Consider the following 18790-nt stretch of genomic DNA (forward strand, 5'->3'; position numbering starts at 1 on the left):
TGGGTCTATAAAAAATGATTAGTTCCCTTTTCATTTAGTAGGAGTCATCTGACTATTTTTGCTATTAGCTGTCTTGATGGCATTAGGTGGAAACTTCTCAGGTTTCTTTGGCTGAGTGTTGCACTGTTGCCAAACATGCTGCTTGAGCAGTTGCTACCTCTAGATCCTTGTTTCTGTGTTTTCATGATACTTGAGCAAGCTTCTGTATGGCTGTGTGATGAAGGAGATGGAGGATTGATTTAGTTAAATCACCAAATGCAAAGATAGCTATGTTTTGGTGTTTGGTTCAAGTGATGGTACAGCTGCTTACACTGTCAGAATTTGAATCTGAGACCATGAAGGTGAGCTCCCTAGGCACCTGTAGGGAAACACAGAGCAGAAGAGTTTCTAGAGGCTTCAGTTTTGACCTCTGAGCTAAATAACTTGGGGATAATCCTAGCCAGTGTAACAGTGTTTTTAGAAATACTCAGATGACTGCATGACTCCTGGTCATACTTTCCAAACATTTGGGACTTTGTCAATGTCTTAACTTTCCTTAGATGTTGTTTGTCCTGTGATCAAAATGTAGCTGTAGATTACAGAGTAATAAACATCCCAGAAAGAGGACATGGGGGAAAATTGACTTTGTAATTACAGGACATGCTTTTACAACCAGTAGTACATTTTGCTTTTAAATATTCAGCACAGTCAGGAAATAGAAGTAGGAAGTGAACTTTTCATTGGTCTCAAATGAAAATTAACTTTGATGAATTCAGGAGCCTGCTTACTGCTACTGAAGTGTCTTTGTTCCCAGTCAGTAACAGAGCCATAAAACTCAGAAAAGCATAGCCCCTTTTCAGTACTCCTGAAAATTTTGGCTGTCTCATATGTCATTGTTGCTAACCAGGTGATTGTAAAGTATCACTTTGTAAAGTATTTTGATGTGAGTGAAGGGCTGGTGGGAGAAAAGGACCCCTCTTCTTTGGTAGGGCTGAAAAAAATGACAGGCAAATGCAGGGTAGCATGTCAAAGAGATGGCAAGTTCTGTGGAAGTTTCATAGATTTCTTCTGAATTGTGTGTATGACTTCAAGAAAACCAGCTGGTCTTGTGTCTGTTGCAAGGATTTGGTATGTGCATATGTGAACTTTCTGTCATATGGATTATCTACTAACTCACCGAATCTCCCTGAGTTCTGTGTGCTTAAATCCATAAAAATGGGGTTTTCTTTGTAGTGTGCCTATGAAAGGTTTTAATGTGAAGCTCAAGTGATCACTGCAATGCAATGAAGTGATAGCCTTTCTTACTTGCAGTCTGAAGAAGGTGTATGTTTTCCTTCCAGCAGTCACTAGTGGAAGCAGGTTGTCTTAAATGTGCCTTGGCCAATTTAAACGTTGGCCCCTGGCAAAGCTGGCCAGAAGGAGAGTGCTGTGCTGACAGAACTGCTGATTCTCCCCTGCTTCAAGGAAGGGATAACCCATTTTTGTTCCTGTCTGTAGTCTGCTTAGCTTTCTCTCTCCAGCTTGTATGTGGATCAACAGGGAGGTCAAGCGTAGAAAGGGAAGTGATCGTTCAGCAGAGTGGGAGCAGGGGTCTTGCTTCCCAGTAGCATTGTGCAGGCAAGCATCTACATACACTGAGGTTTTGAGACTTCCCATGGCTGATGAGTTTCAAGAGATACAAGGCCATGAAAAAAACCATGGGTTTCTGTTTGCATAAGTTTAATGAGCCCTTTCTAAAGGTTCAGTGCATAGACTCCGACCTGTTTCACTTCAAGTGTCAGGTATGTTTGAACTTTAAGTGAAACATTAGCTAATGCATGTCTGGATTTTGTTTCCTTCAAGAGGCCCTAAGTCTCCAAATAATTTCTGGGATGTGAATCTTTACTGAGGTTTTGAGAACTTTTGTCTGACACTTGTGTTTTCTTAAAGCAAGTAGTAAGGCTGGATTCACTCCACTCTGTGAGAAGGTATCTGTATTCCCTGGAGCTAGTTGCCCTCCTGGAGGAGAACTTAAAGGATGTGTTTACTAAAATGAACTGCTGCATGTTCTCATGTCTACATTGGAGAGATGAGGAGTGTGTGCCAAGTCTCAAACTTATTAGGAAAAGAAGGCATAATAAGCTTATTTTTTTCCCCTGCCTCCTCTCCTCCTTTTTTTAAAATTGAATTCGGAAGACAAACTTCTGGAAGTTAAACTTGCTCACCTCAAGTGTGAAGGAGAAAGACAACAAGCATCTGCATCCTAAATGGGCTGAAATCACCAGGTATATTAGAATTCAAGTTGTGTTTAGGTGAGTACCCTGAAATAGTAGGATCACTTTTTCCTCAGCTGTGAAGTCCAGAGGATTTTATCAGGAGTAACAATTGTTTGGTGAAGCTGATTAGAGACAGCTGTCACCTGCTAAGTAAGCACTTAAAATTAATAAAAATTTTTCTGTTCTGTATTTGTTTGGAAAAGAACTTATTAGTTGGTATGGTAGAAGGGATAAAGCATGCAACTTCATATTTCTGTATTTACTTTTGACAAAATCGCTACACCTAAAGTATGCTGCTGGACATTGTCTACTTCTGCTTCATCTCTGTGTGAATGTTTTGACATAGTGTCCTGTAAACTGGATATGGAGCTGTTGGAGCCATGTTTGACTTCAGTCATTAGCATTTTGGATAATATGTATGTACAAATTCTATCTGCTTGTAAAGCATGTGTAGATGTGCACAATCTTCGTCCTTTTCTTCTCCTGAGGTGAGATTAGTAGAATCTCTTTGAACTTGATCCCAAAGACAAAATACTCTGGATCAAGCACAACATGTAATACTGCCTTTTGTTTTTTGCTATTGCTGCATTAGTTTTCCTGAGCTGTTAATCTGGAATTGTTTGGAATAGTCTTAGAGCTGGCTAGTTACTCTGTGTTTCCTCGTAGTGCATGAACTATATACGGAAATGATTTTTGATGCTTTACTCTGCGTGTTATTCCAGTTTTGGGGAAAAAAAAAAACAAAACAAAACAAAACAAAAAAAAAACCACAACAAGCACTGTTCCATGAAGATTTCTGCAGATTTCAGACACAAATCCTGGTATGAAATGGAGACACACTTCAGTGGAGAGTCTCTAAATGGGATGCTTGAATGGTCTGTGTCCAAGTAAATAAATATTTCCTCAGTTTCAAGAAACATGGCACACAGCTGCTCCTTACTCCTTCTTTTAAAATAACAGGCCATTTGCTGACTGAAGCAAGCTATTGACATTATTGCTAGCAGCTGCTGAACTCTTAGTGTTAACTTAACTCATAAATGTTAATTATGTTGCAGTTTTGTTAGAGCTCATCTGCATATCCCAGAGGCACTAGCTAATATGTAATGTTTTTTTTCCACATGAACTGATGACATTTCTTAGTGGAGATTCCAAATAATAACTTCTGAAGTAATTTCAGTAATTTTACTGTAGTGATGAAACTTCTCTTTTAACTACAGTTTCACTAGCACTAGTATAGCTTTACTTAAGTGTGTTTCAATAGGCTCAGAGCTGCTGAGCATGTGGTGGAATGAGTATGAAGCAGAAGGAAATACGCTATGTGCTTACTGACCTGTTATTGGGAGATCTGTGACAAAGTTAAATCCAAAGCCAAACTGAACAAAATCTGTTAAGTTTATCCCATGCTTTGGTTTAAAGTCACTTTTGTGTTGTTATGATTTTGCTGCTATACAATTGTGAAAAGCTTACATGAAATGTTTACAGGCTACTGTAAAAGTGTGTGTTATCTGCCTAATAACCACTTAAATGATGTTTTGGGGCCTTTTAAAAGTCCCTCCCATTTTTCAGCCAGTGGGGATGTGTTCTTTAAAACAAAGCTCCCAGACAAACGAATCCTTTTTTCCCTTCAGGTCAGTTCTTTGTAGTTCTTTGCTAGTGTTCTTTATAGCAAACACTGGTAAACTTCCAGAACCTGCTTTTGAGATTGTCAAAATGATTGTGACTATACCATGAATGAAAGCATAGATAATGAAAGCTGCTGTATTATCATAGTAGTTTAACTGTTTGATTTTAGTCATTGTGATGGTCGGAAAGAGGAAGGACAGTGTTGTTGCTAGTGCATACTATATAGAGAAGTGACACTTAGAGCATGTAATAGTTGTTCTCTCATCCTTACTTTTTTGTGGTCATCTGGTGGACCTTTTTCTCTCAAGGACAGCGGTATATGTTTATCAGAAGTACACTTTGTGCTTGGAGGATATACTGCCTAACAAACTAGTTGGAATTGCAGGTAGTCTGGTCTTCTGTTATCAGCCTGTGATTGCAGGTTAACGTGGTGACAATGCAGCCATTCCCACACAGAGCTATGTGCTCTCTGCTGTGTATTTGGTCGGTGCTTTGGTTGCATGCATGTGTGGTTTTTCTTCCTCAGGGTTCTTTCCTGGCTGCTTGTCACTGAAATGGTGTGCAGACAGGCACAAGTATTGCAGACTGATGCTAGATGAATCCAATCCTGTATGGTGGGGGGCTCCAACTTGAGCTGGAACCTCTTGGTCTTTTTCAGATAGATGTCATGCAAGAAAGTACGATATGGGATGAGGAAGATCAAAATATAACCAGTTGTTTGGTTTTTCTTTTTTTTTTTTGGGGGGGGGTGGGGTGGTATCAAATCAAGTATCAAATCAATGCTATGTAAGGCTAACATCAGACCATCCCGAAATCTGTGAGCAAGGGTTTGATTTCACAATATTCAGTCATCTTATTTCCAGGGACAGAATTAAATGTCACTCTTCTTTAGGCAGAGGTGTGTGAGAATTGTTTTCTGGATTTGCTCATAAAAGCCCAGAGAAATATTGGATAGAACACAATCCAGTAGCTTTTGGTTAGAAATGAAGCAGAAAACCTCTTGGGAGAGTAGAGGGGTTTTCCAGATTGTGTGTGAGGTTCAAATTATAATTCAATTACTAATGTTTTGGGGAAAATGTGATGGCAAAAAGAATTCTGGATTTTAAAAACTTAAGAGTTCACTTATTTCTAAAGAAGTGGTATAGTTCATTAGAGCTAGTATGATCATCCAGCTGTCAATTCCGGTCATGTCTGTTCAGTATTTTTCAACGGGCTTTTAGTTGTTGTTCATTTTTTCCTTTTATTTTTCTTCCAAAGGTCCACATAAAAATTTTACTGCTGCTCTTGATTTCTGCCCCATCTACATGCATATCTCATGCAGGAGATGGAGACAGCTTGTTGATATTGGATACAATTTCATATATCCAGAGCGGCACTTCAAAGAAGTAAGAAGAAAACACGCAAATTAATTTTCTCAGTGGTGACTCCAAGTGTCTTGTTTTGAGTCTGAAAGTAAATTTCCTGTGCTGCATCCTTACACTGAGAGTAGAAGCATACTCAAATGGCTGAGTTCAGGAAATCAGTTAAGAAAATAGTGACTTGAATATTGGCCTTCTTCAAAATTCTTGTTCAGAAATACCTTCTTGTGGCTACACTCCAAATTATAACTTGAGTTTTTTCAACCATATTGTGTCTATTTTGGCTTTGGTGTGAATTGAGTGCTGATGAAAAGGGTAACTGACTTGGATGGAAGTTTGCATGTAGAAAGATGTACCTGAAAAATCATGGCTAATGCAGTAGTCCTGAAGATAATCTCAGGTCAGTCCCTGGACCAAAACAATGAGATAGACAAACAAAACAAATTATCCTGAGTAAGGAGCTTTCCTTGTTTTTGTTTGTTAATTCTATAACTTACTCAAAAGACTGAATGGATGACCTAAATGTTACTGCAAATCTCATTGTTCTAAGTCTCTGAGCAAAAGAATAAATTGATCGTAAACATTGTCCTGCATTCAGGGATTTGATTTAGGATTTGTAAAGGACTTCAAGAGAGCAATAGTTAAAAGAGGTTAACATACATAGCATACAACAGTGTATGGAGTATGCTGATTTCTTTACGGTCTACATTTTGAAACCCAAACAGGCTAGTGAACTGCCAGAGTGCTTGTCTCTCCAGTTGGGGAAGGTGCATCACCAGTACCATCTTTCATATTATTTGTGAGGCTCATAAGTAGGAAAAAACAATCGAGTTGATTTGGCAGAAACTTGCGTTTTAGTAGGTAACTTGTGTGGGGAGAAGAAAAGTGATGAAGAAAACCTGAAATGTCAAAAGATACAACAGAAAAGTTGTCAACAAATTTAATAACATTTTTTGTTTCTCTCTTGCAGACCTTCAAGTGCTGACCTTCTTGGTCTATTAAGTTATTATAAACTTTTGCTGCTCTGCGAACATATAAAGATGTCTCGCAGCCCTGACGCTAAGGAAGACCCTGTGGAATGCCCTCTTTGCATGGAGCCTCTAGAAATTGATGACATCAATTTCTTCCCTTGCACCTGTGGGTACCAAATCTGTCGTTTCTGTTGGCATCGTATTCGCACTGATGAGAATGGACTTTGTCCTGCTTGCAGAAAGGTAAATCCCTGGAACAGCGACTTGTCTTGCATATTTCACAAGGCCTTTGTATGTGTTGGTACCAAAGATATCCTTTTCCTTGACGGAAACAATAATGTAATTATGGTCTAGATCAAGGGTGAGGTGTTGTATCCTTCAGATTCTGTCTGCGTATGTATTGAAGCTGTTACAAAATTGCTGGTCTTGGTTTATTAAATTCAGAACTGGAGTGATAGGGGAAGCTATGGATCAGAACCAAGGCATGCTGATGCTGAGAAAACTGCCAAAAATAAAAATCCTGTGAATTGGGGTGCTCATGCATTAGCAAGTCTTTTTCAGGAAGAATAGTGAGGATTCCAGCGTCGGGTTTTCTGGGAGCTAATGTTCAGCTAAACTGACAGAGCTGATTGAGAGCCAAGTTTATAAAGTAGCTGCTTGTTTTGTTTGTGGCACTGGGGCTTTTAATTCACATTTTTGTGGGTCCTATCCAGTGGTGTTAAATTTTGAACCATTTCAAAATCTAGACTGTGTAGTATTCTGATCTTGCTGCCAAATGCTTGAAGGTAGTACTTGATACTTCCCTGTCTTGATGTCTGGCCTATTTGATTGGCCACAGCTGTAAACCTCAGCTTCACCAAGTTGCCTGTTATTTCCTTTGAATTATTTTATTTCTCCTTCTAGTGTTTTCTTTAAACTCATTATTTCCTTATCTTCAGTGTTTAATAAAATTCCTTTTCAGTATCTTCTTGCCTTTAATGACTTCCCTTGACTGTAACTTTCTTGCCTGGCCTTTCTCGTAGTTGCAGCTGCTTATGTCATCTTGTTCTCCTACTATTTAATAATGATCGTGTCCCTAGTTGATGCCTCTCTTGTCTTCCTGTCTCATGTTACAGCTTCATTTTCAGACCCCAAGTAATCTTACTTGGTCTCACTATCTTTATTCACTGCCACAGTATTTTATAAGCACTTCCAGTAATATTTTCTTGCTGCTCTTTTGGGCTTTGGCTACACTAGAGCTGCTACTGTTCACCTGTGTTTGGATGCCTCTGCAAGCCTGAAGGCTCTCCCACAGCAACAAGTTTGTTTAAAAGTTCTGTAAGTTTGCTGCAATATTTGAGCTCTGTGTTCTGCAAGGAAGATCCACATGTCATCAGCCAAGTAATTCTCCACTTGGGATACCTGCTGTAGATGACACGTGATGTATAGTAATTTCCTATAGGACAAGAAAATTTCTACTCTTCTGATACAGCATGAGATTTCTGGGATTTCCTTGCCTAAGTTGCTTTGTTTTCCTGGATTTGTTACCCTATATTTACCTATTTGTTATTCGAAGTTTGTGAAATATATTTGAAGCATCACGGAAACAGCATGCTATTCACTGGTTTTGGGTGTCTAAATTCTTTGAAATATACTGAACTCTTAAATGTGGAATACTCTGCCCTATTGTTGGATATGCAAATCTGCCTAATTGGATACAGTTTGCTCAGAAAAACTTTTTAATGAGAAAACCTCAAGTAAGTGCTACAACTGGAGTGAAACATACTGGCCATTCCTGGAGAGAAAGGTGACATCTTTCATAACAGATGAGGATTATGTTGATACGTCATTCATGGACTGCAAGATATTCTTGAGTGGATTTGGAGCTATATTGCTGGATTATAAGAGGTTGGCATGAAGAAGGCTGGCTGAGGAGGGCATTTCTTTCATGGCATAGACAAAGACCTTGTGATGCAGAGACCACACCAGGATCTTGGGAATAAATTCTCTTGAGCCACAGAATTGCAACACTAAATAAGCAAAGATGCCATCTTTTGAAGTGTGCTGGGCAGAAGAAACCAGGTATGTGTATTTGTGTTCAGTGTGCCTAAGTAGTCCCTGTCTGTGCATAGTAAGGCTTCTGGGGAGAGATCTGAGCATTTTTCCATTTGTAACTACTATGGTGTACATTGATTGTGGCCACTTCACATGCTGAAGCACAGAAGGTGCTTCAACAAAATTTTAGCAGGAAAGTTTATAGTAGGTACAATGGTTTTGACAGGTATGCCATATTATTAGGATGAGTATAGCAGTGCAGGATACTTATTGTGAAATGGACTGCAGATAAACATATATTAAACCAAGGATGAGTATGTTATTTACAATTATAATAGAAATTTACTGTTTATGCCAATGTTCTTAAATGCAGTGTGACTTACCCAGTAATTTGAGCACTAATCGATGGAGAGGAGCAGTGAACAAGTTCCCTGTCCAGGGGTTTAGGTTGAGGTGTTTGGGGGTGATTTTGGAGAAGTCTGTAATAAAATAGCTTGGCTAAGTGCTGTAGTGGCACCTATGCTATTAGATCTTAACTGTGCATTGAACTGTGCATTGCATACATATCATTATCTTCCTAAGCTTCTTTAATTCACTTCTAACTGAAAAGATGTTAGCTTGTGGTTTCTTCTGCCCAGGAGGGAGTACTTCTACATGTTTGAACTGTTATATAGCTTAATATCTATCTGCACATGCAGAATATGTTCATGTGGTTGCAGTCAATTGATTTAGGCTGCCTTAAGTTTCCTCCTGTGAATAATAGTAGTACACAAACATTTACTTTAGCAAGGTTCAAAGTGTGAATTAGTGCAAATTAAACTTAAATGCTGGTTGGAAACTGGTACATCTTAATATTAACATATTAAAAACTTGATAAGCTTCATTTGAATCTTCTGAAATAGACTTGGAAAATAGTCTTATTTCTAGAGAAATAATAAATTAAATATAAACAATTTCTAACTCCAAAAATACCTATTTCAAAAAAAAATATGGAACCGTCTGGCTTTGGGTTCCTGGTGCCCTTCAGAATTGTAGGTGTAGCCAGTTGTAAGATACTAAGCAAGGCTTTCTGTTTCTTGCAGTTAATTGATTTTTTTTATCTGTGAATAAAATAGCTGCTAACTAGACAAGTTAGAATAAAAGTATGCTGTCTTCAGAAGAGATTTCTGTAGCCAAATGCTGGTTTGCAGGTCAGCAGACTTGCTGGTTCCGATTGTAACGTCAGTGATTTTTGTCTTTGCAGTGATATTTCTATTATCCTTTCTGTACAATTCAGCATTTTAAGTCCTGCTTGTCATGTGAATAATACATACCATCTCAATTGCTTAATTAGAGCATGCCACTCTCAGCCCTTAGTGTCAGTTCCTGCACTTTGTAAATCCAGCAATAAAAATGCCTAGCTTGTTCATGTTTGAGTACTTTGCTCTGCCACCAAATAATATCATTTTGATATACAGTTGTTCCTGTGGCGTGGCTTTGGCTTTTTCTCCAGTTCCTTGACATAGTGAAATTTCTCCTATGAGAGATCTAGCACTTTGTGTTAGAGATGGAGGAAAATAGCATACTGCTAGATGTATGATCAAGAAATTAACATGCTTTGTCCATGTTTCTCCTAGTACTTCTGTGTAAAAGGAACACTTAGTCTCAATGCACAGTCTCCACATATCAGTGTTTCCTCCTATGCTTTTAATCCCACAGCTGAGTAGTTTGGTGTAACAATTGATATTTTGAAATGGATAGGAAATTGCTTTTTTAAAAAATGTAAGTATAATGGTGTATACTGTGCATAAACCCTATTGACTTCCATTGTTTCTCTTGTTTCAGGACCTACTTGGTAGCAAGACAACAAGTATAACAGAAATGTTGGTGCATCCATTCTGTGGAAGGAATGTGACCTACCTGGGAATGACAAAACCAAAGTGCTTGATAAATCACAGCTCAGCTTTCAACAAATGGGAAATGGGGAAAAAAAAGTGTGAAATGAAACAAAACTGAAATAACAAGACAAAATTAGTCAGGAAGATGGAGAATTCATCAAGGGCCATCTCTGATTAGATAAACAAAGACTTCAAGAGAGAAATTCGAACTTTTGGTGATGTTCTTGTAGGGACTACATTTCACTTAGTGTAAAGAAAATTTGGTTATATTCCATAATAGAACACTTGTTTGGGGAGCCTCGGTGTTTTTTTCTGAAAAGCATTGGTATAACTTAAATTAAAGGTGTCAGCTAAACTTAGTGAATCAGTGATGTTGATATCTCCTAAAATCTTGCATCTGAAAATACGTCAATGCTGATACCACTAGAGATAGCTACTTTGTTTGGATTTCAAATCCTTTGTCAGCTAAGGCATTAGAGAGAGTATGTAAAGAAAATACATTGTTTTTAAAAAAGATGTGGGCATGTCAGTAGCATTTCCACTTTAGTTGTTGAAAGACCTGAGAGCTTCTGATATATATAGTCCTCTCTCTGCTTCTGATTTGTAGGGTTAGACAGCATAAACAACATACCAAATGGTGCTGTGAAGTACACCAGCTGTCAATCCACCTTGCTTGGCTTTCAGAGACTTGTTCCAGCAGTCTGCAGTGCATGTACCTGTTTGTAGTTGAAACATAATCAAAGTTTGTGAACTTCAGCATTGTGGGAAGCAATGACTCTGAAGATGAACTAATTTATTTCCCTATCTGTAAACTGATTTTGTCCCTGATTTGAAAGGAAAATGGTTTCTAATAGTATTTTTTTAGAATTAGTTTCTGAAATGTTGATACTGTGCTTATTGGCCTTCCACCCTCTTTAAATGTGCAATATCTCCTAATTTGTTATTATGCCACATGTGATACATAGCTAGGAAAATCATCTACCCCTCAGTTGTGTTTGGGTTCTTCTTGGGATTCAAGAGATGTGTGCAGATTCATTTACAGGTCCTACAAGTCAATATATCAAACGATTTCTATTCCTTTGGAGCATTATAAGCATATCATATGAGTGATACACATATAAAACATGTATTTAATACAGGTCTACAGTATCTAGTGAGAACTTTGGAAGATTCTGTTGATCAAACAAGTGTGGTTATCCATGATAGCACACCAATTACTGCTGCTACTTACTGACTGAAGTTCCTATTTTGCTAGCCTCAAGCTTTCTGCTGAGATGGAGATATTTCTCTTTCCCTGATTCTGAAGCTGCTGCCTAGTTGTGTTCCTACTAGGAGTTTTTATGCTTTCCTGTAGAAATAAAAACTACTGTTTGAACATATAAATGTTCTGTTCAGGGTTATGCTTGAGCTACCCAGAATGTTTCTTGAATGATGTTCAGGACCTCCAGCAGCAAATAGCTGTACAGAGAAATATCATGTCTGACTTGCTACTCACTTGAGAATATGCTCTGAATGTGGCTGGACTTGGCAAGAAAGAAGTTGATGAATGTTGGCACTGTTTGCTGTAGTTTCCTTGGATCTTCAGGAGCCTTACTGAATCTGCTGAAAACCTTTAATGCATTTCTTGCCTGGAACCAGAGAGTGGCACTCTTGCAAGTTCTGCCTTGATAGTATGGGATGTGGAGTAGGAATTAATCTTTGAAAGAATGGATTGTGGACAGGACATCACTTGATGTAGGGCAAGCCATAGTTTTGGAACTATATCTGTTATACTGGTGCACTTTTCTTCCCATTCCTACCTGAAATCACTGATAAGCGAGATAACTCACTCTTTGCCCTGAGTCATCCTTCTTTCCTGTAAAAGCCCAACATTTTTATTCTTTAGTTTACATGATTGACTAATACAGATTTTGAGAAGCTCATTAAGTGTAAAATTATTCTGCATCTCCGAAGTCCTCATATGTAGATGTGTTAAAACACAAGATAATAATTTGCTATAGCAAATCTTAAGTGACCTTACTAGTTGGCCGTTGGTGTTCATGAAGTGCATTCCAAAATCTATATAACATGTTCAGTGTTAACTCTGAGTTAACTGAGTAACAAATCAGAGTAATACTGAATATCTTTTTGAGAAATGTTATGGTTTTGAGTGTTCTTCAAGGGAACTTGAGTCCTTATTGTTAAGGACATCTTCAACTACTGCAAAAGTATCTTACACTTTAAATTCCTTTGTGATACTTAAACATGTTCCAGAGGACTTGCTGTTTGACTGTGAGATGCCATCTGCTCAAGTCAACTGTAGTGTATTTGCAGAACATATCTCACATGTAGCATAGCAGTGCTGAACTTTAAACTGAAAAATGGATCTTGATTTGTTTGGGGATGTACTCAGAAGACTTTCAGGTCTGAGCACTTGGTGGCTCTTTGAGTAACATCATGTGAGTATGAGGAATATATGCTTTTAACCTAAACATTTTCATCTGCTATATATTTTTCTCAGGTTATTTAGTATGACAGCTAGTTTTGTACTCTTGTCATTAACACAGGACAGTCAGGAAAAAAGTTAAATTTATTTTTGTTGGACTTGCACACTGAAACTTTTGGTTATGGTAGTACAAGCAAAGACCTTAGTTCAACATACTGGTGAGCTTGAGCTTAGATTCTTTGTCTTAAGTCTTGTCTTAATTCACATCTCCCATATTCTTCTAATTTTTTACTTCTTGGTGTTTAGAAACTCTTCTTTTTGTTTGAGATACATTTTATGTACTTGTTTTTGTGCTTAGCATTGCTTTCTGTGTACAATGTGAAATCTGACTTTTCAATCTGAAAAAACTGGGACAGGTAAGGAATGTGGGACTGAGTTGAGGAATAATCTGGGGCAGAGGACAGTGCACTGTAGTCTGCAAGACCTAGCTAAAATAGTACATTTATAGCATGAATAGAGCAGTCTTTCTAGGTAACTCTGAGGATACTTGTATTCTTTTGAGATTAAAATATACAGTGTTAGATATGTGTTTGGGGAATTACCTGTAGGGAGGGAGAGACCAAATTTCAAACTGGTACATAAGCATGGCAAGAATACTTGTCATTAATTGCATTGAAATTTGTCTCTTCACTAAAAATGAACCATGTAAACTTTGAGTGGTATGATGATGTTACTGTCTTGAACTTAGTGGACTACTGAAACTACATTTGTATTTTAATTTCTTACCTCAGAAATACTTAAATGTACTGAAGATATTTAAGTATATTTAAGTACCCAGACCTGTATCAGAAATATATAAAAAGTGCATGCTTTCATTCTTCTTACACTAAGCTCTTGATAACGAAATTATAGCACGATGTGTTGGCTGTCATGTTGTAGCTGCTTGGTAATGTTACCAAATTGACTAGGTAGATGGGTTAGAATGTGGTTGTTACCCAATCAATATGTCTATAAATAGAAGAATTCCATGAAAATATGCAACAAGCAAAGCTTACCTTTACCAAAGAGCTGAGTATGCCTCTATAATGAGGGTGGCTGTAGTAATCAGATCAGTATAATAAAGAAATTTTTGCATTAAAACATAGTGATTAATGGTTTTCAAAGGTGTAGTTTCTTATATGAATTTGTTTTAATGCTGTTTGTTATGTTTAGCCATATCCAGAAGATCCAGCAGTGTACAAACCACTCTCCCAGGAAGAGCTGCAGAGGATAAAAAATGAAAAGAAACAGAAACAAAATGAGAGGAAACAGAAGATATCAGAGAATCGCAAACATTTGGCCAGTGTACGGGTTGTACAAAAGAACCTTGTCTTCGTGGTAGGGCTATCTCAGCGCCTAGCAGATCCAGAGGTGAGCAGTTCACACTTTCAGATCTCGCTCTTTACTTGCTGCCATGAAACATTGGAATACCCTTGTGTTTCCTTGAAGGATATGTGTTGAGAAGGTTCACTGCTGTATCAGACCTCACTTCTTAAGGGAACTTCACTTCCTGCTCCATAATAACCTCAATAAGTCCTTGTCTCTGTTTTAGGGAGTAAAACATCTGCTCTGTAATTTAGTTGGGTTTTTTTTGGGGGGCGGGGGGTGTGGGAGAGGGAGTTGTTCTTTGTTTAATAATGGGAGCTTGGTTTTAAGCTAAAAATAAGCATAAAGACTTTTCAGGTACTTATTTTCCTAGGTTGGATCTGATGGCACTATACAGCTATGTTGTGAATCACCAATTCTAAAATGGGAGCTTGGTTGGATTACAAAGAACTGATATACAGTATCACACAAACCTGTAGTGACAGAAGAAAAAAGCTAACACTTGGAAGTATATACTTCCAAGAACCATAAGATTTATGTCCTTGGGAAAAAGCTAATAAGAGGAAGACTCTTTTTCTAAAGTTAGCCTACTACTCTGCATCATCAAAATGAAAGTTTTCATTTGAAAAAAACTGATTATATTTAAAAGGCTTTATTTTCTTTCATCATCAGTCATAGGTGCAGGTGGCCAATGGAGTAAATGCTAATGCATAAAATATCTTGAATTAGAATATGGATAACACAGATGTCTTCAAAATTACAGTGCCAGATTAAGTTCACTGTATCAGACTAAATTATCTGGAGAAGTCTCAAACAGAAGTGGCTGTGATATATCAGAGTATGGTCTGTATTTTGGTAGACAGGTAAAGAACAAATGTAAAAAGCTGCTTTTAGTGAAGGAGAAAAAAAGGAAGGATAAGAAGGGAAAAGATCAAGTTAAAACTGATCTGGTATATAACACTTCAGTAAGTACTGAAATATAACAACAAGTATTTGCAAGCAACTGTCAGCACTGGCTTGGGGCTATTTATCATTGAAAAATGCAATATGAATTCATTATTGAAATTTAATTTCTTTGGCCAGATGGAGGATTTGTAATTAAGAGAAATAGTAGTAAATACAGTTGAATTTTTTTTCACCTCAGATAATTTTATGCTGAATACTTGAAGTAACTAGGAAAGGATTTATTTGGGGGGTGGGGATGTGCTGGACTAGCTGTACTGGTAGCAGTATTCTCAATGACATACCAGAAAATAGGGTGTACTTGCTGAATGTTGCATATAGCATAAGGTGACTTGATCTTCAAGAAACCTGGCGTAAGAGAGATGAGCTGAAAAAAGTATACAATATATTCAAGTTTTCCACTTAAGCAGTCAAAAAACTTCTTCATAAATTGAGATTATTTGGAATGGGAGCTTGGCTGCTATGAGCTGTTTCTGGAAATAGGTCTGTGGATCATAATGGAGTAGAGCATGTCTTCTTGACATGCTCTTAGGAGAATTATGAAGGCTATGCTGTCATACTGTACCAGGAGTATAATCTGTAATATGCTTAGGTAAAAGGGAAGTTTCTTTAGGATTGTCATTCTCTTCTGGAGTGATGTCTTCAGGGTGGGTGTACTATGTTTCAAGAGGGTGTAGACCAAATGAATAGCAGTCACAAGAGAGCAGTGAATCATTGATTATCTATACAACATACTCTGTTGCTCTTTGGGATGTTCCAAGTGTAATGCTGTTCCTGAAGGCATCGATTCTCGCTTGGGAAGGGAGAGCAGTAGTTTAGTTCTTGGGTCAGTACAGTTCACCTACACTATCCAATGCTAATATGAAGATGGAGATGAAGATGGAGCAGAGGAAACAAATCTTCCTTTATAACCTCTCAAGTTATTATCTAGAACTAGAAATGACCTTATTTTGTCTAGCTTCAGCCTGAGTAGTTAGTACTTCTGTACCTTCTTCTGTCACAGAAATGGGAAAAAAGGCATTTGGTATAAATGTGTCAAACATGCTGCCAGTTTCATTGGCACACAGGTAATGGTTGTGCAGCAGAATTGCTTAATAGGCTGGTGATGTTCTCTTTTTGCACAGGGTCCCTAAATGATGTGTTAGTGCTAACTGATTCCAGGAAGGGCAAGATGAGTGTTTTTTTCCTTTACGGATGTGATAATCACTCATTCATTTCAACATAATACTGATTCTGAAATGTTTTTTCTTGTCCCTGGAAATTTTCTTTTATTGTCTTCCTTTACTTAGTCTGGTCTTTGGAAAACTTGATATTTAGAGCTGATTGGTTTACTCCCTTTTTCTTTGGAGTGTGGGACATGGCAGTCAGGATTCAGCATTTTGTACCTAGTAATTAACACAGCTGAATGCAAGCTTAAGGTGTATGGTTATTGGGAAATGAGAATGAATGTGATTTTTGTTTTTTAAATCAAATTATAAAACGGGTATATCCGGGAATATCTTATGCTGAATGGGATAAATTTTGCCAGGATGGGATTTGGGTAATCAGAGTACTGAAAGAATTTTTTTAAATACAGCATGAAATGTGGGGTATTTGTCAATAAAGTTCTACAGTGACAACGTGCTTTGTATTGCAAGTAACTGTGTTTTTATGTGGGAAAACAAATCTAAATCTTTGTGCTCTTCTTTTAGGAGAGATCTGGCTTTTATTAGTTAAAGGTTTTAGCTGTTTATTCACAGAAGAATAAATACACCTCTATATGAATTATAAGCATACCACTTGAACTTTCTTTTCTTTTAGGTTTTGAAACGACCAGAATATTTTGGGAAGTTTGGTAAAATACATAAAGTTGTCATTAATAACAGCACATCATATGCAGGCTCACAGGTAAGTCAGAGGTCTTCGTAATTTTTTTAAATTTCTTTAGGGAATACATGTGTGTGGAGTGATTCTAGGGCTCCCTGTTTCTGATTAAGCAATAGTTAAGAGTGTAAAAAGAAAAAAAGGCTTTGCAACAATCAAATTACTGTAAAGTTACTGGAGCATTTTCCAACCAGACTCTAGAAGTTGGATACAAAATGCAATGTAGAAAGATTGAAAATTGGGAGACAGGACGAGAAACGTTAAAGAAGCAGCACTACGGCATTTAGTCAATAATCTGCATTTGGGGATAATATGTCTTTTAACTATTTTTAGAACATTAATGCAACATACTGATGGCATTTCCTCTTTTCTTTGGTCTTCATGCATCACATATAAGTTTTTATGGCTTCTGCCTTTTTTGTCAGTTTCTTGTTAAAAACATCAAGCCCTGCATATACCAGTTTATGAAGTGAGTGGCTAAAAAGTTGACTTAATGATCAGATCTGTCTGGGGAAAGAAAAACAAGTAAATAATGTGTGTTTTCTTCCTAGGGTCCCAGTGCCAGTGCATATGTAACCTACATCCGGTCAGAAGATGCCCTCAGAGCCATACAGTGTGTCAATAATGTGGTGGTAGACGGCAGAACACTTAAGGTGGTAATATTTATGTATTCTTGCATATGTATTCTAAAACATTAATATCAGGGATTAGCATACAGTTTTGTTTGTATGGATATGCTTGTATTGCTGAACAACAATTGACTTCTTTTCCGGGTATTAATCTCAAAATGGAAGTTCAGTGAGCATCCAGCAGGTAGTGTTTTGGTGGGTTAGCAGGTAACTTCTTAAAACAAAGTTTGAGATAAACCCGTGTACCTCCTCCCCATGCTCATAGTGGTATTTTTTTTGTTGTATAGCGTAATAGTAGAGTGTGAAAACTCACTGTTTGCTTTTACAGAACATTTCTGTAGTCTGTACACCACACCTCTCAAAAGCTCCCTGGGAAATCAGTCACCTTTTGGTGTCTGTGTAAACAGGTATTCAGGCTGATTTGGCCAAATTGGTGGCTATAGAAAATCTATCTACTATTCATTTCCTGACCCTGCTACATGTCTCCTTATGATTATGCAAATATTAATGAGGCTCTTACTTAGGCATTTATTTAAGTTGGATGAAAATAAAAATTCATCCTAATTATCTAATCCTCAAGAATATATTTCTCTTACAAATGGACTTTTTATTCCATCTGCATCAAAAATGCATTATGATAGAATTTCAAATCTTGAGGTAATTTTTTTAGATATAACTTCATCTTATATTATTAAAGGCATTTTTAACCTCCAGTACTTTTTTTTTTTTCCTTCAGGCATCATTAGGTACAACAAAATATTGCAGTTATTTTCTAAAAAATATGCAGTGTCCAAAACCAGACTGCATGTATCTACATGAGCTAGGTGATGAAGCAGCCAGTTTCACAAAAGAAGAAATGCAGGTAAGTGTAGTGCATGGAAAACACATGAAATGTGCCACGTATGTCTTAGTATTTATGATTTAACCTAATATGTGTAATGTGTTTGCTGAATGTTAGGGCAGCAATGAATTTTGAAATCCAAAAGGTGATTAACCAGTTCTGGATATTGCAAAGAGCAGTTAGTTCAATTTTTTTCATTGCATGCTGTTCTAAAGTCTGGAAGTCCAGTGAGCGTTCATGAGGCAAAAAGATGAAGATAAACTCTTAACCAGGAATTCAAATAACCTGAGCTAACTGCTTTGCCTTTTTTCATAATAAAGTAAGGTAGTGTCATTATAGATTTCTGTGAATGAAGTTTGTTCAGATCTGGGTTTTATTGTAAAATTGGTGTGTGTGTGGAGAGTTATCATGGATTGACTCTTGTTCTGTGACTGACCATGCTGTCTGAATCCAGGTAACCCTCCTACCCTGTGAAGCATTTAGAAATCATTTGCAAATAAAACATTGAGGGTTACTATAATGGTGCATAAAAAAATGATGCTGGGGGTTTTTTACTGTTTCAACATCAAAATGCTTATTGTCTAGGGTAGGGAACCAAGTAAATGGA

At 37.4% G+C, this 18790-nt stretch overlaps 1 protein-coding gene across 16 annotated transcripts in view; it reads left to right on the top strand.

The window, feature by feature from the left end:
- CNOT4 (CCR4-NOT transcription complex subunit 4) overlaps positions 1 to 18790 on the top strand; it is a 76878-nt gene that overhangs the window by 27257 nt on the left and 30831 nt on the right. For 12 of the 16 annotated variants that reach the window (XR_014951832.1, XM_085568532.1, XM_085568536.1 and 9 more), the window contains exons 2-6: positions 6186 to 6429; positions 13735 to 13932; positions 16651 to 16737; positions 17265 to 17366; positions 18079 to 18204. Coding sequence is in view for 15 of the 16 variants with exons in the window: in XM_085568532.1 (XP_085424658.1) it covers positions 6256 to 6429; positions 13735 to 13932; positions 16651 to 16737; positions 17265 to 17366; positions 18079 to 18204 (687 nt within the window). In the remaining variant the exon portion in view is untranslated. Of the gene's footprint in view, positions 5243 to 6185; positions 6430 to 13734; positions 13933 to 16650; positions 16738 to 17264; positions 17367 to 18078; positions 18205 to 18790 lie in introns of all 16 variants that reach the window. The other 4 variants (XM_085568539.1, XM_085568531.1, XM_085568535.1 and 1 more) reach the window with 1 other exon arrangement.

The sequence above is a fragment of the Lonchura striata genome, chromosome 1A (genome assembly GCF_050655825.1).
Source record: "Lonchura striata isolate lonStrDom1 chromosome 1A, ASM5065582v1, whole genome shotgun sequence".
NCBI lineage: Eukaryota > Metazoa > Chordata > Aves > Passeriformes > Estrildidae > Lonchura > Lonchura striata.